Here is a 24,187-nt window from a genome sequence, read left to right as displayed (position 1 = left end):
GGGTTAGGAATCTAGACAGGGCTTAGCCGGGCCCCCTGCTCGGGGGTCTGTCACCAGGCTGCAGTCAAGTGTCCGTGGGGCAGGGATCTCATCTGGAAGTTTGACTGGGTAGGGACCCAGGACGTAGTTGCTTTTGGGCTGTTGGGCTGAGGGCCTCTGATCCCAGCTGCAGGGTGGGTGGAGGCCGCCTTGGGGTCCTTTCCCAAGTGGGTGTCGCTAGAGGACAGCTCACAGCATGCCGGCTGGCTTCCTTGGGCGAACAGGAGAGAAACCTGCCAGTAAAAAAGATGCCGGAAACTTCTGTGCTCCTGTGGTGACAAGCAAGTCACACAGGTCCCACCCCCACTTTCGGGGAGAAGGCTGTGCAGTGAGGGAGCACCAGGAGGTGGGGATCCCTACGGCCCTCTTGCCACATGTGTCTGTCTCAGATTTGCCATTTCTTCTTGTTGGAACGTGCTCTCTCATAGTTCTTTCTGGGGAGGTTCCCGGGCCGTAAGACGTCTTAGATCTCCAAAGTCTGAAATGGATTTATTTTTTTCCCTCCCGCTTGACTAGAGTGCAGACGAGGCTACACATCTCGGCTCAAATGTGTCTTCTCTCCGAACTTACCAATTTTCTTTTTGCATCGCGTGTTGCCGAAAGAAAGGCTGATGCCAATCTAACTTTTTGTCGCTTTATCGTTGACCTGTTTTGGCTCTCACAGAGGTGTCTTTTTGATCCTTGGTGGTGTACAATGTCCCCACACTGGGCCGAGGTGCAGATAATTGTTTTTCTTTCTTCCTGGTTGGTTTATCTTTCCGCTCAGTGGTTTGCAGTCCTCCCTTTAAAAAAAAAGTATTATCGACATCCAATTGTCTAGTAGCCAGATTCTCTAATTAATTATTGTTGTTTCTGAATGCAAGCATCTCTTTTATCCATCTGAAGATATTGTATGTAATTAATCTGAAGTCTTGTTGCTTTCTGCTTGTTGGGTTTGGTATCTCTGTTTCAAGGTATTAGCACTCAAATGTTTTTTGATTCTTGGGTGTGTGATTGTCTCTGTCTTTGAGTGTTTCTGTTATATCTTTCACAGACAATGCTGGCAATGGGCCACTGATAGGTATTTCTCACTTCTTGCTTCCTATCAGAATGCCGATCGTTTTTGGGTAATCATATGCCCAACCAGCTCAGGTGACAAATGATGGTTGTACTAAGTCAACTGTAATTCCAGGACCTCTCTTTCCCAGCCTCCCTTGCAGCTAGGGCTAGCATGTGATAAAGTTCTAACCAATGAGCTATAAGTGGAAGGTTACAGAGAAACTTCTGGGAAATCTTTTACTTTATTATAACAGGAACACTTGAGTGAGGAAAACTCAGTGATGTGGCCTCTTCCCCTTTTTTTCTTTTGACATAGAGGTGATGTCTGGAGTGCAGCAGCCGTTATGTGACCATGAGGCAGCTGTACACTAAAGATACTGAAGTGGAGAGGTAAGAAGTCTGTTTTTTGGATGGCTTTAATTGAGTCAGAGGTGGCAAACATGAAGCTGCCTCTACACATCTTGTGATGTATTTTACTTCAAAGTCTTTCCACTGGAGTCACTATTAGTCAGATTTGCCATTGCCTGTTAAACATTCCTGACAAATGTGGCCACTGTGTGAAAATTATAACTGCTCATTACATCCTGAATCCCATCACTGTGGTGGAAGAACGGAAGACTTGGCTGGGTGGCCTTGTTTTCCAGGCTCGTCTGTGTGTCTGCATGTCTGCCTACCTCACCATGGAACTATGATTTATATTCATGAAAAACATAGTCAGCCTTATGTTTAAAAGTATCTACACCCGCTTCTAGGAATCTCTCTGAAGAAACAGCAGAATCAGATTCAAAGGCTTATATTTCAAGATTGCCTTGTCAGTGTTATTTGCGGACTAGGATTAACGTCTCAGAAAGGACCGGAGTCTTTCCAAGGACAGGACTTCCCTTCTGTTGGACTTGAAGCGCCCACCTGCCTGGGGATGGAAGGGGTGTGTGTGAGTGAGACGGAGGAACAGTAGGGTTTGCTCTAATGCATCATTTCTTTGAAATGGGGGTGCGTCCGACAATCAGTAGCTGTCGGCTGGGCAACCGTCATGACGTGGTTGTCTGAACATGTGCACACTTGGTCGGAAAACCTATTAACAGCTCCTGAAAGACTTTTAAAAGTCTGGGGAGGTGTGAGCAATTTGGAAGAAAATCCCAGAGGCTGTGGCAGATCTCTGTCTTCATCTCCGGGCTAAGAGATCCTGTGTCAACAACTCTTCTTCTTCTTTTTTTTTTTTAGATTTTATTTATTTATTTTTAGAGAGAGGGAGAGGGAGGGAGAAAGAGAAGGAGAGAAACATCCGTGGGAGAGAGAAACATTGATTGGTTGCCTCTTGCTCAAGCCCACAACCCCAGCTTGCGCCTTGACCCGGACTCCAGCTGGAGACTTGCCGCTTTGCAGGACGACGCCCAACCTACTGAGCCATGTGGGTCAGGGTGTGTCAACCACGCTCTGGACCCACCGACAACACTGTGGAGAAAGACTCGATCTTCCTCCACTCGGGGCTGAAAACAGATTCCAGAGAATCATTGTTCTGCGTCAGCCTCTTCTGTAAAGAAGTTTTAGGAACACCTTCCGAGTCATTTCCCTTCTGTTGTCCCCTTTTTGCCTGTGCACAAGAGTGAGATATCATAAAAAATATATGTCTGAATAAGTCTGAAAAGAGCTCTTTCAGTAGGTACAAGCCAAAATGTTAAGTGATGAGGAAGCATTGTTCCTGACTTAATTGGCAGCTTGCTTTTTCTTTCCCCCTTGGGAGCACCTAAAATAACAGTGCATCCGATGACTGATGGCGTTCATTTCAGCGAAGGGCAAAATTACCGAAAGAATGAAGAGAGAAAGGAGGAATTAATACCCGTCTTCTGACATTCAAAACAGGATTATGCAGCGAGACATCAGCCTTGCAAAGCGGGTGGGTGTCTGTCTTAAAAGATCTTCTAAATCATTTTCTCTGGGTCCCAGGCACACTTTGCAGACCCGTAGCAGGTCCACAGCTAAGCCCGGAAGACTCCGTCTGTGGGGAACCCACTCCCCAAAGCGGAGAAGGTCATCCTCCCCGCCCTGGAAGGCAGGCCACGGGCTTGCTGGCCGGTGGCACAGACCTGGGGCAAGGGAAGGAGGAGGAGGAAAGCAAGTCAGGAGTCAGGAAGAAATGAGACCCCCTCAGATAAGCCAGTGACCTAGTGACGCCTGTGACAGAGAGGGCTTGGCGTCTCTTTTGGGACCCCTGGAGGAGGCCACCCCCTCAAGGGTAGAAGGGCCGGAGTTCCTGCTCCCAAGCTGCCGCCGCGGTCTGTGGGTGGATGGCATCGTGGTGTAGCTGGGAGTGAGCCTCGGAGTTGCCAGAGGGGACCAACGTGACACCCTGGATTCAGAAGGGACCCGAGCAAACTCATAGCCAAAGACCCCAGGTCTCCTTCCCACCCCCCACCCCCGGGGGATCCCAGAAGCCATGCTTCTCCCCGCTTCGCTCCTCAGTCACCACCCGGACGGGCGGGGAAGACTCACCTTCATTCCTTAGAGAGATGGAGCCTTGCCTGTAAAGATTATTGCGAAAGACTAAGACTTTAAAGGTAACTTCATTTTTCCTACCCTAGCCAGAGACAGGGACGTGGGAGGACCAGGACAAGTGAAAGAGCTACATGTTTCTGTCACACCCCACGCACAGTTTGCGCTGCATTTCGAGAACTGCTACGATTGTGGAAAGGAAAACGTGGGGATCGCTTAAGCACGCTGCAGTGGAAGGACATAATTTTACCCCGTTATTCAAATAACCTTTATGGATTGTGAACTATGCAATAAGTGGGAAGCAGGAAGTAAATGCGGAAGATGTCGGTGATACACACAAAAATAGAAGGCAAGGCACCGACCGCCATGTTGACAACAGCTACTTTGAATGGAGGATTCTGGGTGCTTTCACTTGTTTGGGCTCCTCTGTATCTTCCGAATGTCCTGCAGTGAGTGTGGGGAGCTAAAACCAAGCCGAACGGAGCAAACCTCACACATGGACTGCCGAGGCTCCTGGTTCTTCTCGAACCAGCTGGAACAGGGTGTGGATGCCTGGGCTGAGGGACAAAAGGTGGGAAACGGTCATTGTCCCCTGTTCCCCAATATCCAGTCCAGGTGTGACGGTTTGCAAGGAGAAGTCGACCGGATGCCTCTATGACACCAGCCGTCAAAGACAAAACACAGCAGCAGAGTCTCCCCGAGGTGGTTCCCGAATTGCTCCCATTTAACGCTGCCCGTTTTTGGGTGACCTCGGACTGTGCACGCAGTATTGAGCTGTTTCACTCATTCTTTATTTCTTGGGAGTCTCAGTGCCTCTGACGCCCCAGCTGCCTCTTGGCAGATCTGTGCCCAGGGATGTATCAGCAGAGAAGAACAGGTCTGATCCTTTCCTAGAGACAGGGAAGGCCTCGGGTGCCCCGGGCAAAGCAGTCATGCGGGGTGAGCAAGCAGAGACCCATCTGTTGAAAGAGGGCCCTCTTGTCCTGGCCGGTGTGGCTCAGTGGATTGAGTGCCGGCCTGTGAACCAAAGGGTTGCCAGTTCGATTCCCAGTCAGGGCCCTTTCCCGGGTTGTGGGCTGGGTCCTCAGTAGGGGTTGCATGAGAGGCAACCACACACTGATGTTTCTCTCCCTTTACGCCTGTCTAAATAGGTAAAATCTTTGGGGGAAAAAAGAAAGAGGACACTCTTCGATATTCTGGAAGGTGAGCCTAGGAATCCCCCCACAGCTTGCTTTCCATGGTCAGTCGGTCGATTGGCAGGAGTCACTGTCACTCAGATTGGGCTTCAGCACGGAGGTCCCTGCTGGGCAGGGAGAGACCCGCAGGAAGGCCAGCACCCTTATGCCCTAAGTCCTAAAGGTTCATTGTCACTCCAGGGGCTCTAGCTGGTCTGGAATAAATAGATACACCTATAAAAATAAGTACAGGAGCCCTGGTCAGTGTGGCTCAGTTGGTTGAGCATCTGCCCATGAACCGAAAGGTTGCTGGTTCAATTCCCAGTCAGAGCACGTTCCTCAGTTGCAGGATTGGTCCCCCCTTGGGGCACATGCAAGAGACAACCAATCGATGTTTCTCTCCCTCTCCCTTCTCTTCTCTCTAAAAAATAAATAAGTATATTTTACACATAAGTGCAGGAGAGAAGATCAAGGTCAAATTAAGAAGAGTGACAAAGGGGAACTTGCCCTGTCAGTTCTTGGAAAATCTCATAGAACTACAAAGAAATGAAAAAACTATGGTCCTACATGGACAGAGGAGTGGGCCAGAATAAATATTTGCAAGGAGAGTAGCCATGTGGGGTTTTTTTTTTTGTTTGTTTGAAAGGATTTGACAAAGATGGCATCTCAGATAACCTTTTAGGAATGCACTTAGTTCTGAATATGACAAATCGGGAAGGGGTTGGGAGAGGTTAGGAGGAGCACTTATAGATTAATGAGCATGAGCTCACATTCAATAACCGTCCACTGCACGGCTTACGTGTGCGTTCATTTTCATGAATAAAACATACACACAATTCAGCAACTCCTTTCCTCATAGCCTCGTCAACTTATGAGCTTTATTAGTTTTTAAGTCCTTCCTAAAAAAAAACCATGTTATTTCCACGATGGTTTAATTTGCATTTCTCTGATTACAACTGAGATTGAATATTAAGATGTTTCCACCGTTTAAAAAATTAACTAGTTTCTAATTGAAAAAGTAATTCATGTACATGGTGAAAATATCAAACGGCATAAAAAGATGCACCAGGAAGCGGTAAATCTGCTTCCCGCCCCCCGGGGCTCCAATCCCTGAGGCCACCGGGACCAGCTTCTTGCTTCTCCTTCCAGAAATATTATGTACCGAAACGAGTACATTGTGCAGGAAGACATGCATTTATGTACATCTGAGAACGTCTTTATTTTATTTTATTTTTTATCCTCACTGGAGGACATGCTTATTGACTTGAGAGAGAAGGGAAGAGATGGGGGCAGGGAGGGAGGGAGAGAGAGAGAGAGACATCAATCGGCTGCCTCTTGCATGCAGCCTGACTGGGGACCAAACCCACAACCTAGCCATGTGCCCTGATCAGGAATAGAACCTGCCACCTTCTGCTTTATGAGACCATGCTCCAGCCAAGTGAGCTACACTGGCCAGAGCCTGAGAACATGTTTTTAGAGTAAAATACAAGTTCTGAGCCCTGCCTGCTGCTCAGACGCCGTCTGTCCAGCTCCCTCCACAGGCGGGACTCAGGGGCATTGCAGGTCTCGGCACTCTAAGCTCTTCCTGGTCTCTAGCCCTTTTGTCTTCTGCCCTGTGGCCGAAACTCGAATGGCACCTCGAGAGAGGTCTTCCCCGACCCCCAGTGCTAAAGCAGAGCCCTTGGGCCTGGAGTGTCCCTGTCCCAGGTCTTTGTTGCATCTCCTTCCTTGCGTCTACCACTATCGAAGATGATCTCCCTTCTGGTTGTCTTATCTCTTCACGGCCCCTCTCCACGACCAGGATGTAAGCTTCCTCCTGACAGCTCGGACCTGAGCCGTTCTGTTTGCTGAGATTTCTCCAGCACCTAGGACAGCTCCCGACATGAAGAGAATGCTGGATTCGTTCAGTCGTCCCTGGGTGGTCGAGGGCAATTGGGTCCAAGACTCCCCACACAGATACCAAAACCCGAGGATGCTCAGGTCCCTTATATAAAATGGCGTGGTACCTGCCTATAATCTGTGCACCTCCTCCTGTCTCCTTTAAGTCATCTCTGGATTGTGCATAATACCTAATACAATGTAAATGCAACGTAAGTAGTTGTGACACGGTCCTGTGCAGGGGTGTCCAACCTGGGCGCTGTGCGTGGTGAGGAAGGCAGGTCTTAGGCGAAAGAATTCGTGCAAAGTCATCCACTTCCAGTGAGGTCCCCACATTGTCCACTAAGTAGAGGAGGGGCTGCTTGTGCTGGCCAGGAGAGTTCAGGGGAGTCTGGAGTTCAAGGTTTTCAGGCTCATCCACCCATCCGATGTCCCCACCCCAGGGTCCTAGAGTTCCCCAGGGGGGCCCTGTCAAAACTGCACATTCAGCCTCCTTGGCAGCTCTGTCTCCCTTCCTGTCAGTGGCTGCACCTGACGTTGCGTGGTTTGCCTCGCAGCTGCTGGAGACTTGGGTCTGCTTAGGGACTGCCACACACGCCCAAGGCTTCTGTGTGTCCCAAAGTTGGTTGTTAGCTGCCTTGATCCTATCTTTTAGGGGGTGGGGGAGAGAGACACAGACAGACAGACAGACAGACAGACAGACATTACTTTGCTGTTCCACTTTCTTCCATCCAAGTACAAACCAGGCCCGACCCTGCTTAGCTTCTGAGATCAGAGGAGATCAGGCATGTTCGGGGTGGTACGTCTGTAGACTGCGGTTCTACTTTCTAATGCATTCACTAGTTGATTCTTTTTTTTTAAAGAGGGCAAGGGAGGAGGAAGAGAGGGAGAGAAGCATCAATGTGTTGTTGCCTCTCACACACCCCCAGCAGGGGTCCTGGCCTACAACCCAGGCACGTGACTGGGAATCAAACCAGCGGCCCTTTGGGTTGCAGGCCAGCGCTCCGCCCACTGAGCCACACCAGCCAGGGCCACTGGTTGATTCTTGTATGTGCCCTGACCAGGGATCGACCCTGCAGCCTTGGCGTGTCAGGATGGCGCTGTAACCAATCGAGCTACCTGGCCAGGGCTTTCCTATCATTTACTTTTCAGCAAGGTTTCCTGTGCTGTTGATAAAAGGCAGCGCACTGCACATCTGTTCCCATTATGGTTTGTGGCGCCCATGCAGATCAAATGCAGGAGGCACGCCGTTTCCAACTCCGTTTCACCGACGTCTCAGCCCCAGCCACCAGTGGCAGAACCTTAACAATTGTGATGCCGTGAACCCATGCTTATCGCCACCCAGTTACCATCAGCAATAACGTCCCTCTTGCCATCGGAACAATAGGCAATCCAATTTCACAGTCCTATCCTCGCCATAGGGAGCACCCTGGGGACCAGCTGTCTTAGGGGGCCCGTGGTGCGGCGTGGCCATGAGACTGCTTTTGCCCCTGCGGACAGACGGCTGGAGCCCAGGCAGAGTGGGTCACTACGACACAGAGGCCGGGGCAGGACCTGTCACAGGCCCTGTGGGGACGAGAGGCCCTGATGCGGCATGAAATGATGTCTGATGCAAAGACGGATGACAGATTTTCCCTGCCAACAGAGCTGGCCCCATTTGCATTTATTGATGTCACATGATGGATAGGCTTCGTTCGTATTCTGGCATCTTATTTTCCATTGTGCTTTCCCTCCTGAGTGCTTCCTTTGTTTCGGGTCTTTGGCTGTCTGCCGTGGGTGTGGGTGTGGGTGTGTGTTTTCTTCGGGTCACTGCACGGCGATTGTGGCGATCGGCGCTCTAGTTCTGGAACCATCCGGGGTGGTTGAGATAAGATGTGTCAGATAAGTGAGGACGGGATCTGGTGCATGACGCCTCGGACCCTGCACGCACACGGGCTCCTCCTTTATTTTCTGCCTTCATATCTGTGCCCTGCCTGGGTGCTGATAAATTCTGTGTTGCCCAATGCCCATCAAAGGAGAAGAATAAGCCCTGGCTGGTGTAGCTCAGTGGTTGAGCACAAGCCTTCGAACCAGAGGGACGCTGGTTCAGTTCCCAGTAGGGGCACATGCCCGATTTGTGGGCCAGGCCCCCAGTAGGGGGCACACAAGAGGCGACCACATATTGATGTTTCTCTCCCTCTCTTTCTCCTTCCCTTCCCCGCTCTCTAAAAATAAATTTATAAAATCTTTTAAAAAGGAGAAAAGTAAATGTCGATGTGTTTATAATTATACATACAGCTTTAGCAAGAACATTCCTGAAAAAGCTTTGATTTTGACACAGGTCAATGAGAATCAAATCTTCCGCTTAGAATTTGACCTGCCTGATGAAGGGGAAGGAGTTCTGGCACCACTGGCTGGCCGTCTGTGTTTCCCGCCTTGTTCCTCCTCCAGTCTCCACAGCGTCTCTGCACCAGGCCCTGCAGGAAGGACCCTTCTCCACCAAGACGAGACCCCTGTCCCTGCCCCTTGTGCCCCAGGCTTTGTGCCAAACACCAGACGAGTCGGCTCAGAGGGCGCTAAATCACTCCGGCACCCACACAGCAGGCGAAGACGGAATTGTAGGTGCGGGAGACTCCAGACCAGGGAGACCTGTTCCAGGAAACCCGATCTACCTGTGTCCCGCGTCCCTGTTCCCTCGCTCAGAACCGCCCCACCGTCATCTGACGTGAGATGAAGAAGAATTCCAAGCAAAAAGAGACAGTGACCTTAACAGACGGCACCCAAAGTGCCTTAGCTGTGAAAATGTGGCGGAGTCGTGTGCCCAGGTGAACACACTGTTGGGACTCTCCAACCCCGAGCACCGGGCAGAGCTCTGGTTTACGATTTGAAAGAAACCCAGCCGAAATCTACAGATACGTATAAGAAACGCCAAGAAAGTTCTGTTTGATACTTACGATGATTTGTGAGTTTTAGGAAATAATTATCAAAACCTTTTCAAACAGGGTTTGCTTGTTATTTAATGAATTAATGTTTTTAAACTCACCCGAGGATATGCTTATATCAACTTTACAGAGAGGAGAAGGGAAGGAGAGGGAGAGAGAGAGAGAGAGAGAGAGAGAGAGAAGCGTCGGTCGGTTGTCTCTCAGGGGAACTGAACCCACGACCTACACACGTGCCCTTTCCCGAGACCCGGACTTTCTGGATGACGCTCCCACTGAGTCACACCGGCCAGGGCTGCTCCTGCCTGGCGCCTGGTCTGCTGACCGTGCTGTGCAGATGGGGCGAACGTTGCACTCATTACAATTGAAATCCGAGCAGCCACGTGTGGCTTGTGGTTACCATGTAAGGCAGCAATGGTTTGGCCCTGTTTCAGGGGGAAGGTGGCCCCACAGAGGGGAAGAGGAGGGGAACCCCAGCCCTGTGGCTACAGCCAGACTGGGAAGTTTTTGAGTTTGTTTTTTAAAGCATGTTGTGGAGGTACGACTGACAGACAGAAAGCTGTGCGTGTTCAATGTGCATGACCGGATGGGGCTGGACACCAGTCAGCACCCACGGCACCGTCACCGGAGTTCGAGCCGTAATGTCAGCCCTCCTGGTAAACAACGTTTAAGCACCTGACGCAGTATCGTGAACCACGGGCCCCATGCCGTGTGGTGGCTCTCTAGGCCTTGCTTACCTTGTCTACCTGAACCGTGGTTCCCTTTGACTATTACCTCCCCATTTCCCTGCCCCCGGCCCCTGGCCCCCACCATTCTACCGCCTGCCTCTGTGGGTTTGACAATTCTAGATTGCTTATGCAGATGAGTATGTGCGGTGTTTGTCCTCCTGTGTCTGGTTTCTTCCACTGCCAAGTTCATCCCGTGTTCCTGTATTTGCCCGGGCTTCCTTCTCTTTGAAGGCTGAATAATAGTATTCCACTGTATGCTTACACCACATTTTTTAATCCATGGACTCCCTGATGGGCATGCAGGCAGCTACCACATCGTGACTATTTGAATGATGCAGCGAGAAACACGGGCTGGCGGTTCTCCCTCCAAGGTTCTGATTTCAATCCCTTCGCACCAACACCCAGCAGGGAGATGGCTGGATCGGGAGGTGGTTCCATTTTTCATTTTCTAAGATACTTCTGTACTGCTCTCCATGGCGGCTGCGCCAAGTCACACCCCCTCCAACGGCGCACGAGGCTCCCTGTTGAGTCCTCACGAAGGCCATCGACGACAGGTGCGAGGCGATATCTCCTTTCGGTTTGGGGCTGCCTTCCCCCGATGATGAGGGACGTGGAGCGGCCTGGCATGCACGGCTGGTCATTCCATGTCTTCTTGGGAGAACTATCTTTTCAGGGTCTTTGTCCATTTTGTAATCGAGTTATTTTATTTATTTGTTTGTTTGTTTATTTATTTACTTTTTGCTATTGCATTATAGGAGTTTCACTGCCTGGGGACTCCAAACCATCGTAAATCCTTAATCTGACACCCCAGCGTGGGCTCCTCTGTCACCGGGACATCGGACACTCACTATGGGACTTTGGACAGAGCAGAAGAGCAGCTTCCGTGCTCAGCACGGGCCCTCCCCGAAGGCTTTTCCCTCTCTCCATTCTTGTTCTCTGGAAGCCCATTTTCTCCAAGCTAATCTTATAGGCCCTCTGGGCCTCAGTTTCTCCTCTGTGCTTGTGTCGGGGCAGGGGTCTCTGTCCAGTAGACCCTGGAAGTGCTAAAGCCCCAGCCCAGGGTCTTCCCGGAAGCCCCCCTCCCTCCTCGGGTCCTGCGGGCAGGACTGAGGCTCGGCCCCTTTAAGTCCCGCCCAGGAACTCCGGGGCCACCGCGCTTCCCGGATCTGCAGCCGGATTCCCGGTCTCAGCGGTGGCGCAACTCCCCAGCGCGTCCCCTCGCGGTGTCCCGGGTCCCAGCACAGCGGCCTGCGGAGAATGAGCCGCATCTACCAGGACAGCGCGCTCCGGAACAAGGCGGTGCGGAGCGCACGGCTGAGCGCGGCCTGGGAGCCCGCCGCCCACCAGGGGTAACCCGGCCAGTCCCTCGCGGTGCCTCGGCCCAGCCTCCCGCCCGGCTCGGATCCCGGGCGCCTGGATCCGGAAAGGGCGCCACCCGGGGTGCGGGCGGGAGGAAAGGCAGGCGATGCCAAAGCGCCCCCAGCGCTTCCCTCGCCCTGGAGCCCGGGGGTTGCAGCTACTAAGACACCGATGCATGGCTTCAAACGCCCTTGCTCTCTTCCCTGTCCAGTCCCTTTGGAGGGGGTTAGGTCTCCACCCCCAAACAGGGTTCAAAGGACGGAGCTGGGTTCTCAGGGCCTTTGTCTCCACCCCGCCCCTGGGGCTGTGAACTCCCGCCACTTGCACAAGCCGCACTACTCCCCTCCCCGAGAAGGGACAGTGTCAGGCTCTGACCGGAAGCGGGTGACAGGGCTGAGGGGCGGGTCGCCGTGGGGTGGGAGGGGCAGAGCTGCCTCCGGGACTGGAGGTCCGGAGAGCCAATGGGCCGCCGGATTCGCAATTACAAACACCAAAGGCTTGAGGGTTGAGGCGGTGGCTGGGAGCACGTAGGCACAGCCCGTTGTCACGGGATGTCCCCACTCCCATTTCTGTGGTTCCAAGAAAGGAAGGCCATAGGTTCTGCTTTCCTGAAAACTGGAACCAGGAAGTGGGGCCCAGCTCCTCTCGGTGGAGGGCTGGGGGGCGTGCACTGTGGTCCTAGGGGGTGGGCTTCTCCACCTCCCTAGGGGCTGTGACCGACAGGAATAGGAAAACGCTTTAAAACAGGAAGGAAGGAAAGATACTTTGTGGCAATGGAGACACCCCTCCTAATTCGGTTCAGTAAACAGCTAAAATCTGTTTCGTGTATTCAACACTGACTAGTTTACCAAACACTCTCAGTACAGGGTCTGTCACCCTCACAGAAGCAGGGTGACACGGCTGTCACTCTCCCACGTTGCAGCTAAGAACACGGGGGCTCTGTCAGCAGACTCTGCGGGAGGGGCCCCAGCTTAGTCTTGCAGCCTGGCCAGCTGCCCTGCTACCCCACCCGGGGCAGCGCCCCAGCCTTTGGGACCCTCACAGGGACGGAGGCCCCCTGTGGGAAGCACAGAGGAGGGGGCTGCTCAGTACCAGTCCTGCTTGGGCGCCCAGGGAACAGGAGGTACGCGTGGGAGTCACTTCTGTCCCAGTGCACACTCTGACGCCCGCCGACCAGCCGACGAGGTGGTGGCTCTTCCCTGAGGCCTGGCAGAAGCAGCCGACCCCTCCTTCTGCTCTCACCCCAGGGGAAATGGCGTCCTGCTGGAGGGAGAATTGGTCGATGTGTCTCGGCACAGCATCTTGGATGCCAATGGCAGGAAGGTGAGGATTTAGGGGCGGGAGGGGGGCCCACCCACCAAGGCACGTCCCTTTGCGTGGCTGAGCCAGTGCCAAGCCTTGGAGTCCAGGTCTTCAGGGGATCCCTGGGCAGGTGGGTCGGGAGAGTAGCAGCCTAAAAGGGTCGCTGGGTGGAAAGGGAGGGGTCATGTGCAGCCTGAGAGACCGAGGACAGATGGGAGGGTCCAAGGCCTCAGCAGGAGTGTGTTTGGGGCAGAGACTGGAAGGGTTGAGAGCAGGAAGGGGTGAGGTGAGTGGTCGCGGACGAAGGCTGTGGCTGCCAGGTGGGCTGGCAGAGGTCCCGTGGCGTTCGGATGGCACAGACCTAGGGTGCCGGGTGCCTTGCTGGGGTGGGCAGGACGGGTGAGTATTCTGAAAGGGCGGTGAGTTCAGCGTCCTGTCCGCTGGTCTGGTGGTCCCCTCTGCTCGTCCTGAAGGACAAGGGGTATCAGCCTGTGTGGGTGCAGGGTCAGCAGTGACCTTCTCCTTTCTGAGTCTCAGCTCGGTTCCCGGGAAGTCCTGGATACTTTCAATTTTTTGGCGTTGAATTACTTTAAAAGCACCGGTGGAGTTGGCTGTGATGAGGAGCTTTGGAGTGACTTTGCCAAGTGGAGGATCTCTTGGTGTGGGTTCACTCATCTTTTTTTAAAGCTGATCTCAGAGGAAGGGAGAATGAGAGAGAAACATCGATTTGCTGTTCCACTTACTGACGCACTCACAGGCAGCTTCTTGTACGTGCCCTGCCCAGGGATCGAACCTGTCACCTTGACATATCTGGGACGATGCTGTAACCCACTGAGCCTCCCAGCCAGGGCTGATTCATCTTCTGAGGAGACTCTGTGTGGCCGCACATTCTGGAATGTTGTGGTTTTATACAGTGGGTCACCGCGGTGGACCTGGCCCTGCATGTGTGCGCGGGTGGGGAGCAGGAGGTGGCAGGAGGTTTGTTGTGTCCTGGGATCTGTGCGGCTTGAATGTATTTGGAGCCGAGGTGAGGGGTTCGGGGTAGAGAGCGAGGTCGGGGAGGGCTGTGTGCAGCCCCGTGGGGGGGGGAGAGAGAGAGATGTGTGTGTGTGTGTGTGTGTGTGTGTGTGTGTGTGTGTGTGTGTGTGTTGGGGGGTGGGGGCCCCTCACTCTCTCTGCCCGCCCCCCCAGGAGCGCTACTACGTGCTGTACATCCGGCCGAGTCTCATCCATCGCCGCAGGTTCGACCCCAAAGGGAATGAAATCGAGCCCAACTTCAGCGCCACCAAGAAGGTCAACACGGGCTTCCTCCTGTCCTCCTACAGTAGGTGCCTCCGCCCTTCCCCCTCGGCCCCGCCCACACCTCCGCCCTCTTCCCTCCGCCCCGCCCACACATCCGCCACGCCCACAGCCCCGCCACGCCCACACCGTAAGTAGCCTGCCTTTGTCTCCCGGGGTTTCGGCCCCTAGAAAGTGTCTTTTCGGCCCTGACAGGACTCCTTCCTGTGTCCCATTCACTCAGGGGATCCCAGTGCCCCAGCTCAGCCTGGCACAGTTGTCCACAAACCTGGCTCGAGGCTCTGACTGCCTTTGTGCGGAGCCCAGACCAGGGCCCTGCTGCTTGGGCTCCGGGACTTCCTTTCTCTTCCCGGTTTTGGTGGCAGAAGGACCTCTCCTGTCTGCCCCCCTGTGAAGAGGTTTGGAGGGGGCGCGGGGGTCCACCCGTGCCTCTGTCGTGGCGTCTGTCCATGGTCCCCGTGACTCATTCATTCTCAGAACATGTAATGAGCCTCCGCCGTGAGCTAGTCCCAGAGCCCACGCTGGGACCGCCTCTGCCCTTGGATGAGCTCTGGAAGAGTGGGCTCTCGCCCCGCCTTCAGGGGGTCGTGAGTGTGGAGGACACGTGGCCTGCACCTGGCGGCCAAGGCCCTCCCTGGACGCCGCCCTCACCACGGGACTGACCCTCTGGTGCTGTGTGCCTGCAGAGGTGGACGCCAAGGGGGAGACGGACAGACTCACGCCCGAGGCCCTGAAGGAGCTGGTGAACAAGCCCGAGCTGCTGGCCCTGACCGAGAGCCTCGCGCCCGAGCAGACCGTGGGGTTCTGGATGCCTGAGTCAGAGATGGAGGCGCTGGAGCTGGAGCTGGGGGCCGGGGTGCGGCTGAAAACACGAGGCGATGGCCCGTTCCTGGGTGAGCAGCGCGGCCCTCATCACTGTGGCCTTGACTGAGGCTTTCCGACCCCTGCTGCTTAGAACTCGTGGGCACAGGCCAGGTCTGGCCTCCACGGGGACATAACCCCTTGAGATTTATTCCTAAGGCCCTGGATGGGTGGCTAAGGCAATCCCATGGTTCCCGTGGGTGCTTTTCCGGTCCCATCCCGGGTCTCCTGGAGGTCCATACCCAGGCCCGAAGAGAACAATGGCTTAACCCAGGCCTCAGAGACCCCAGCAGGATGGGCCAGCCCCGACTATGTTTCCAGCACAGGGAGAGAGGCCACTCAGCTTCTTCCCTTCTTTCAGATTCATTAGCCAAACTTGAAGCTGGAACAGTGACCAAGTGTAATTTTGCCGGTGATAGACAGACAGGGGCGTCCTGGACAGACAACATCATGGCCCGGAAGTCTTCTCAGGCGTCCACGGCGGAGACCCGCGAGCAGGGGGACGGGGCGGAGGACGAGGAGTGGGTAGGTCAAGGGCAATGACCGTGGGCCTGGGATCCGCCTGGTTTGTCTCTCAGCAGGAGTTTTGTTTGTAGTGGTGGTGGTTGTGTGTAGGACAAGGAGAGAGCGGCATAAACTTGACCATCACCACCACCACCCCAGTCTTGGGGGAATTTCGAGGCATGCCCGAGGGTGCGTGAGCACCGGGGAAAGTGCCTTCAAGGTGTGAAGCCACTGCTCAGAGTGGCTAGGAAATGGGTGGCTTTATCCTTAGCAAGTTTTTCGTTGTTTTTTTTTTTTTCATTTCTGGTTTTGTTTTGTTTTGTTTTGTTTTTTGCTATGGGCCAGCCCAGCTCATTGACCTCAGCCTACTCCCAGCTTATATATTTTTCTGAAGTATATTTCACCTCAAGATTTTAACTGATGTCAAAATGCCCCACTTTGAGCATTTGAAAACAAAGTCACAGAAAAATGGGCTGTTTGTCTAGGTGATGCAGATGATGACCTTGGCTGGGGAAAGCAGGGGCCGGGAGAGCAGAGGGTCTGGATTCCCCTGTGTCTTAATAAAGGGAGGCTTCACCCTGGCTGGTGTAGCTCAGTGGATTGAGCACTGACCTGCGAACCAAAGGGTCGCCGGTTCAATTCTCAGTCAGGGCACACGCCTGGGTTGCAGGCCAGGTCCTCAGTAGGGGGCATGTGAGAGGCAACCACATACTGATGTTTCCCTCTCTTTCTCTTTCTCCCCCTTCCCCTCGCTCTAAAAATAAATACTTAAAAAAAGGGGGCTCATTGGATTGAGCACCGGCCTGGGAACCAAAATGAGGCTTGGACTGAAAAACACCTGGAGACACTCGGCTGGCCCCCTGGGCCACCTCTCAGGAGGGGAGGCCGAGGCAGGTGGCTGAGGGCCCCCCTGGTGCCAGGCAGCTGAGCCCTAGTTGTCCGATGACTTGACTTCTCTGAAACATGCTCTGTTCCCTCTCTTTACTTTCTCCCCAGGATGACTGAGGCTTTTGGGAGATGCAGCCTCCCTGAGGCGCATCGGTGCTGTTGAGAATTTCCTCCATCAACCTCCAGTCCAGAGCTCCAGGAAGTGGCCCCCTTGGCCTTGCCTGGTTCTTCCCCACCGGCACCCGGGAGCACCCTTTGAACCAGCCCTGCTAAGATCAAACCCATGATGTTAGCCACGGGGCGCGATGCCGCGGCTCACGGCAGGTCCCTCCCCGAATGTGAGTTTGGCCTGCCTAGGTATTTTCCTGGCTGCAGCCTCGATCCTGGAGGCAGGTGGTGAGCGAGGGCCCCAGGGTGCTCAGAGGAACTGGGCTTGGTCTCTGTACCAAACTGGGGAACATCCCTCACCTGCATGCAGAGTGGCTCCGAGAAGAAGCCAGCGGCCTCCTTCTTTCCCTCGGGTCTCCCCTTTCCTTGCACACCCTCCCCCACCCTGGTGCTCCGTGCTACGGTCTCTGCTCTCCTGCCCAGTCCTCCTCGTCTCCTGTCCCCTTTTCTTTCCCTGAAGCTGCCTCTGGTTCTCTGCCACCTGGTTGGGGCGGGGGTTCCTGCCTCTGGACCTCTCTGGCTGCTTTCCTGGTGATGCTGTACTCAGGTGCCACTGGCTGGTCCCCCTCTCTCAGATGCACTTGCACCCAGCCAGGCCTCATTTTTGATAACACCTTTTTTTTTGTATCATTGCTGTTGTTTTGTACCTTGAGACCTTTTTCGTAATGAGTAAATCTTCAAAAAAGGACGGACTGGGTTATTGTCAACATAAATAGCCTTCCGGCCAAGCAAGATCCCTCTAAGCAGGAAACCATGTCTTTTTTGTCCAGGAGTGTGCCCTCACCCAGATGTGTGAAGAGACCTCGAATTGAAATTTACGTTTCCTAAGAATAGGTAGGGACTTGGTGGTGCGTGGATCTTGCTTCCCTAGGGAAAAAGGGGTGAACTAACAACCATCAAGTCCCCTAATGTGTCAAACATTGTCCTAGGTGCTTTTCAGGATAACCACTGACTGTTGAGCACTTCCCGGTGCTAGTACTTGTGCTGAGAACATGCAACATCTAACTTTGTCGCCATGGCAATCCCATGAGGTTCGTGGGATTATTGTCCCTGCTTTAGTGCAGAGACTGACTTCTGGACCTCCTCTCCAGAGGAGAGAGCCCTAGCAGTCAGAGTTCAAAGTCCACATTCTTTTTTTTTTAATGTATTATTAATGTGAGAGAGAGTGGAAGGGAGAAAGAGGGACAGAGAAACGTTTACTTTTTGTTCCCCATATCGATGCATTCATTGGTTGCTTCCTGTATGCAGCGCCCGACCAGGGATCAACCGCACACAAGGCCTTGGTGCATCTGGAAGAGGCTCTCACCACCCAGCAGGGCTGAGAACCCTTTTTCCGCTGTTACGTAACCCCTGTCCGTGTGGCTGCCTGGTCTTCATAACCATTGTTTTTAAGATCGACTACCATTTAACAGCTGTATTGTCCAATTTGGGGCTAATTAATTGGTCCTTTTTATTTATTTTATTTTTCAGAGAGAGGAGAAGGGAGGGAGAAAGAGAGGAAGAGAAACATCAATGTGCGAGAGATACATGGATCGACCAGTTGCCTCTCGTTAGCCCCCAGCTGCAGACCTGGCCTGCAACCCGGGCATGTGCCCTGAGTGAGAACCAGCAACCTCTCAAGTTTGCAGGCCAGGGCTCAGTCTACTGAATTACAACAGCCAAGGCTTTTTGTGATTTTTTATTGTTTCTAAGATGTTCTCTATTCAGATGTTACTCAACTTCATTTTCTTCCATTTTGGCTATTATCTAGTTTTATAGTTAACTCTTTAATCCACTCTGCCTGTAATTTGTGGGAGGATATGAAGGGAAATAACTAAATTGCTTAATTTCAAATTGCTAACCAGTTATCTCAACACAGTCATTGAAATTTTTCCCTCACTGTCAACTTATAATGTCCCCTACGTCACATATTAAATTATTTTACACTTAGCCCTGGCTGGTGTAGCTCAGTGGACTGAGCGCGGGCCTGCAAACCAAAAGATCGCAGTTCGATTTCCAGTCAGGGCACATGCCTGGGTTGCAGGCCAGTTCCCAGCAAGGGACACACAACAGGCAACCATACATTGATATTTCTCTCCTTCTCTCCTTCCCTTCACCTCTAAAGATAAATAAATAAAATCTTAAAAAAATTATTTTACACTTAAATTATCCATTATACTTCAATAGGTCTCCCTGTGAAGTCAATTTGTACTATCATAGTAGGTTTCGATGGTAGTGCTAGGTACCCCTATTCTTCTGTTTTAGAATTTCCTTTGACATTCCTTGTCAACACTGAAAACACTTTGTCAAGTTTCCATGCATATTGCCTGCTTTTGGATTATTTTAAATTAAAATACCCTGGCCGGCCCTGGCCGGGTAGCTCAGTTGGTTGGAGCATCTCCCAGATACGCCAAGGTGCAGGTTTGATCTCCAGTCAGGGCATGTACAAAAATCAACCAATGAATGATAAGGAAGTGGAACAACAAATTGACGTTTCTCTCTCTCTCTCTGAAACCAACAAATAAAAAAATTTAAAAAACCAGGCTATTAAGAGTAATACATGTTTATTTTAGAAAATTTTTAAAAAGAAAAATAAATAATTCTGTCTTTTAAAAAAATCACTTAGGTAGCTCTCAGGTATTACCATGTATTGCTCCAAGTGCTTGCAGGCCCCTTTTGTATTCATAACAGCTGCCTGAACACTTTTTTTTTCCAGGTAGAAAACCCTCAGTTTTACAGCAGAAGAGACTGACATTATGAGTTTTACGAATGCCAACACTGGCCCAAGCCACCCAGTCAGTCAGCAGAGCCAGGGCTTGAATCAGGGCACTATGGTTCCGGCCACCTGATACCTTGACGCTGCCACCCCGCCTCACACAGGGATGTGTGTTTTGGTGTATCTACTAACAATTTTTACAACGTGCAGTGTCCCTATACATATACTGTGTAATCTTTTCACTTACAGATAGGCCATGACACATTTCCCTATACCATAAACCTTACCCTACTTGAATTTTAACACCTACTGAATATTCGTCAGATGCATGTGGATGGATGCATCTGAGAACCAATGTCTCATTTTGGAATAATTAGTTCGTTTCCTATTTTTCCCTGTAATTACACTCCTGCGATGTGCATTCTTACAGGCGAATCTTTTCACACATCATTTTATTATACATTCTATAACTGCAAAGGCTGGACCTAATATTCTGTGTATTTAAAAGGCTTTTGATACATATTGCCAGTCATCTGGGTAGGTGATTCCAATTTGCCGCTCTATCTACAATATAGGGACTTGCTCCACTTCACCCCAACTGAGACATTAAGTGAAAAAAAAAAAAAGTTACCAATTTGGGGTCATCAGCACATTTTAAATGGGACTGCATTAGAGATGTCTTGGATTCCAGCATTCACTATTTACCACAGATAGAATGCCGAAAAATGAAAGTGAACCTTAATGTACCCCAACTGGGGAATGGCTAAATCAGCAGGCATCTCACACCGGGAAAGCAGGTCACGATATTTTGGCGCAGACGGTGATTGAAGGAGGTCTCTGCAGCCCCTGAGCTGGAGCGAGGCTGGTGGGCAGGAGTTCCTGCGTATGGAACTGCTCTCCCCACGTGCTCGACTTTGCACCGGGTCCGGAGTTAGCGGCAAAGCTGTCGGTCTGGGCGAAGGACGCAGATCCCGGCTCGCGTCCTGGCCAGGCTCGACTCGCCAGTCGACGTTGACCGATGTGACTACCCTCCCCAGCCTTCTACTCGGCGTGCCGGGAAACCGGACTCTTCGCGGTCCGGCCCCTGAGCGCCCGGGAAAGTTTCCCCCGGCCACTTTCAGAGGCACACCCACCGGAAGTTCCATGGTTGTGGCGGAAGTTGGTGTTTTTAAGAAATAGCCGTGCTTAGAAAAGCTTGGCCGGCGAAGATGATTCAGGCGATTCTGGTTTTCAACAACCACGGGAAGCCGCGGCTGGTCCGCTTCTACCAGCGTTTCGTGAGTGCGGCCCAGCTTCGTTACGTCCCTTCCGCGGACCCGTGTCCTCTCCCCTCCCTCAGGCCCTGACGGCTCACGCGGCCACCGCGCGCTGATCATCTCAGGCTCTTGCACTTTGCGTGACCCTCACGCTCCTTCATCTTCCCCGGGACCGGGGCTAGTGTCAGGCCTTCTGTCCCCACGCCCCGCTGCTTCCGCGCTTCCTAACCCGTTCCTGGGCCCCGGCGTTTCTGTGTCAATTTGTGACATTTCTTCTATGGTCTCAGGCCTCTCTATAACTGACGGGACGGGGCGGGGTGCGGGGAGGGGGGGATGCCTCATTGAAAACATGAATGATTTAAGCCACTTTCAACTTGCTTAAACTCAGTCACACGAAAAGGAAGAAATACGCAGCTTCTTGAGGTGTTTTTTTCTTCAGCCGGAGAGTCTGGACTTCATTTCCATAGAATTTTTAAAGCTAGATTACATTTTGTTAATTATATAGAAGTAAAAACATGGACATTCAATATAATTACTTATTTTGTATATGTGTGTGAATTTTCCCCTGTTTTTTAAAAGTGTTATTGAGACCATACAGTTCACCTTTTTAACATGTATAATTCAGTGGTTATTAGGGTTACAAAGTTACGAGACTGTCACCACAATTTTAGTACATTGTCATTACCCAGAAAGGAAATCCCTACCCATTAGCAATTATTCTGTTTCTCCCTCAAGTCCCCCAGCCCTAGGCAACCACTAATCTACTTTCTGTCTCTACATTTGCCTGTTCTGGGCATTTCGTATAAATGGAGTGATGTGGTCTTCTATGACTGGCCTCTTGCACTTAGCACAGTATGTTTTCAGGGTTTTTCTGAGCTGTAGCTGTATCAGTTCCTCATCCCTTGTTGCTGCCACAATATATTCCGTCACATGGACATAGCACGTTTTGATTGTCCTGTATCAGCTGATGTTTCCACCTATGGCTCTTGTGAATAATGTTGCCAAGAGCATTCATGTACTACCAGCCATTATGTGGGCATGTGTTTTCACTTCTCTTGGTTTTACACCTAGGGGTCAAATTGCTGGGTCAAATGGTAACTTTATGGTGAACATTTTGAGGAACTGCCGATCTTTTTCAAAGTGGCTGAACCCTTTCAAGTTTTCTTCAGCAGTGCATGCATTCCAATTTCTCCACCTCCATAGTCACTTTCATTATCTTGTTGATTAACGATGTCTTAGTGGGTGTGAAGTGGATTTTCACTGCGGTTTTAGATTCCATTTCCTCGGTGACTAATGATGTTGAGCAGCATTCATGTCCTTATTCACCAGTTGTAGATCTTTTTTGAAGAACATAGGATTTTTGTAAGAACCACGTTAGTTCATGAGTGAAAATTACCTTGAAAAGTACAGAGTACTGAAAGATAACAAGGGGTTATTGAAAGGATTGAGGTCTATAAATAGTTGGTAGGTTACCTTTTTGATGAATTAGAAATCAGGCAGCCTCACCCTTTCATACTGTGTCCCCACTAATCCTGCCACTTCCCCCCAGAGTCAGATAAAAGGCCTTAGTTTGGGAGAGGGTTTTGTCGGTTTAAAAAAGTGCTGATGCTTGGCATGTTTTGTGTTTCCAAGTACACAGTTAATCCTTTAACTCGTGAGATCTTTAAATGGAAACCAGGAGAGGAGTGATTGATTTACTTGAACTCACAGGGTCTGGTGATGAGCAAGTTTTCATTCATCCATTCAGCAAATACTGTACTCCTACACTGAATTCAAGTTATGAAAGATGGTTTGTCCACAGTGACATTTTCCCCATTTTTACCTCTATTTCTTTTAGATGACTAACCATTTCAAGCTTAAATTAAATGCTGCAGGAAGAAAGGGATTAACATTTCTTGAATCTTTCTAACTCTTCAGGCAAGTCTAGTCTGAAGGTTTTCTTAAGCCTTGCCGCTCAAAAGTGTCCCCAGACCTGCAGTGTCGGTGTCACCTGGGGGCTTGCTAGAAATGGTCTCAGGGCTTACACAGACCAACTGAATCAGAACCTGCATTTTAATGACAGTCCCAGGTGATTTATTGCACATTTATTGATATTGGAGAGCACCAATCTGGAGCTTTTAATTCTATAATGACTTACTCTGATATACATAAAAATCAAATGTGAGTTACCAAGAGATTCCCTCACAGTTGAACGTTCTCATATGTAGTAAGTGAAAAAAAAAGTATTTGAAGCTCTGCGATTACTCAAAATGCTTACTGTAAATGGAACTTTCCCTATCTTTTTCAGTAACACTGTTTTGGACATACAGCATCTTAAATGCAATACCTGTATCACCAGCAGAAAAACAGCCAGCTCAGTTTTTTTTAAAACATGTGCAAGATTCCATCTCGATCTCCTTACGGTGTTAACACTGCTTGACATTCCTGCCCTGGTTTGTCTAGGCAAAGACAGTATTGCGGGGCCAGGCCTTCTAGCTAATCTTTCACCTTGCTTGAGAGTTGGTCAGTTCTCATTTCCCTGGGTACTAATTTATCGGCTTACTTATCCAGGGGTACTGGTTAGTGACTAGATATCTAGTCACTAGATACACCCATTCTTAATTCCTGTAACAGAGCCTTGCCCATTTTCCCATGGACTTCCCTTTTATTTTTTCTCATCAGTTTTATCTTTTCTGGAAACTGGTACCAAACAGTTAGCTCGTTCCCAGCTGGGAGGCACTTCGCTCCCTGTCCATCTCCATCAACGGGATGGGTTTTCAGACGTTCTCTCTGAGTCACTTTATTTCTTTTATTCTGTAGCCAGAAGAAATTCAGCAGCAGATTGTTCGGGAGACCTTCCATCTAGTTCTCAAACGGGATGACAATATCTGCAACTTCCTGGAGGGCGGGAGGTAAACGATCAGCTCCAGTTTTCTCCCCATCTGTGCACTTTGGGGGTGGCCTTCATCATTGTTGCTTCTTGGGGCAATGCTGCTGCCCCTAGTGTCGGGTGGGCACCCAGCACCAGTGGAGCTGAGGGAGAGATCGGTTATGCTCCACATGTTCCCCACCTAGATGGGCACTTCCTGGGAGGGTGGGCAGAAGAAAAGGTGAGGCAAAGTGGCATTCGGCTCCGCTGCCAAACATGGCTGCCTCCGCCGCCTGGTCCGATTGGCCTGTGCTTCAGCCCACCCTCCCCTGCTCTATGGGGCCCATTCTTTCTTCCTGGCGCATGGTTTCTCTTTGATGTGTTTAAGATACAAGCCTTTAAATGTTTCCCATCTTCCACAGTTTGATTGGTGGCTCTGACTATAAACTGATTTATCGACACTATGCTACCCTCTACTTTGTGTTCTGTGTGGATTCATCAGAGAGTGAACTTGGGATCCTGGACCTCATCCAGGTACGTGTAGTCAGCCAGCAGCAGCCGCTTAAGAGTGAGCACTGGACTTCGAGTGACCGTCCTGTACGCTCTCCAACCTGTGGCCCAACACGAAATCGTAAACATACTTAAAACATCATGAGATTTTTTGTGTGTGTGATTACAAGTCATAGTATATTTAATGGGCGGCCCAAGACAACTCTTCTTCCTCCACTGTGGCCCAGAGAC

General features: G+C 51.2%; 2 protein-coding genes across 3 annotated transcripts in view; both read left to right on the top strand.

Annotated features, from left to right (window-relative positions):
• Nucleotides 1-11,405: 11,405 nt before the first annotated feature.
• On the top strand, nt 11,406-20,619 carry ARPIN (actin related protein 2/3 complex inhibitor). Of its 2 annotated transcripts, XR_008390395.1 has the most exons (7): nt 11,406-11,615; nt 12,873-12,948; nt 14,119-14,251; nt 14,913-15,119; nt 15,449-15,612; nt 16,588-16,817; nt 18,118-20,619. XR_008390395.1 is itself a non-coding variant. In XM_037145014.2 (6 exons), exons 1-6 carry the CDS (start codon nt 11,524-11,526, stop codon nt 16,594-16,596), a joined length of 681 nt encoding a protein of 226 aa, XP_037000909.1. In that variant the 5' UTR covers nt 11,406-11,523; the 3' UTR covers nt 16,597-17,335. The 2 variants fall into 2 exon arrangements, 1 of the variants encoding a protein (XP_037000909.1); XM_037145014.2 differs by lacking the exon at nt 18,118-20,619 and having other exon boundaries at nt 16,588-17,335.
• AP3S2 (adaptor related protein complex 3 subunit sigma 2) overlaps nt 20,473-24,187 on the top strand; it is a 22,073-nt gene continuing 18,358 nt past the window's right edge. Inside the window, exons 1-3 of the mRNA XM_037145015.2 lie at nt 20,473-20,619; nt 23,398-23,489; nt 23,869-23,980. Of these exons, the coding sequence (XP_037000910.1) occupies nt 20,551-20,619; nt 23,398-23,489; nt 23,869-23,980 (273 nt within the window). The 5' untranslated portion in view covers nt 20,473-20,550. The remainder of the gene's footprint in view (nt 20,620-23,397; nt 23,490-23,868; nt 23,981-24,187) is intronic.

Source organism: Artibeus jamaicensis, unplaced genomic scaffold (assembly GCF_021234435.1).
Source record: "Artibeus jamaicensis isolate MK-2021 breed Jamaican fruit bat unplaced genomic scaffold, CSHL_Jam_final scaffold_612, whole genome shotgun sequence".
NCBI classification, from domain to species: domain Eukaryota; kingdom Metazoa; phylum Chordata; class Mammalia; order Chiroptera; family Phyllostomidae; genus Artibeus; species Artibeus jamaicensis.
This window is presented reverse-complemented; position numbering and strand designations above follow the sequence as displayed.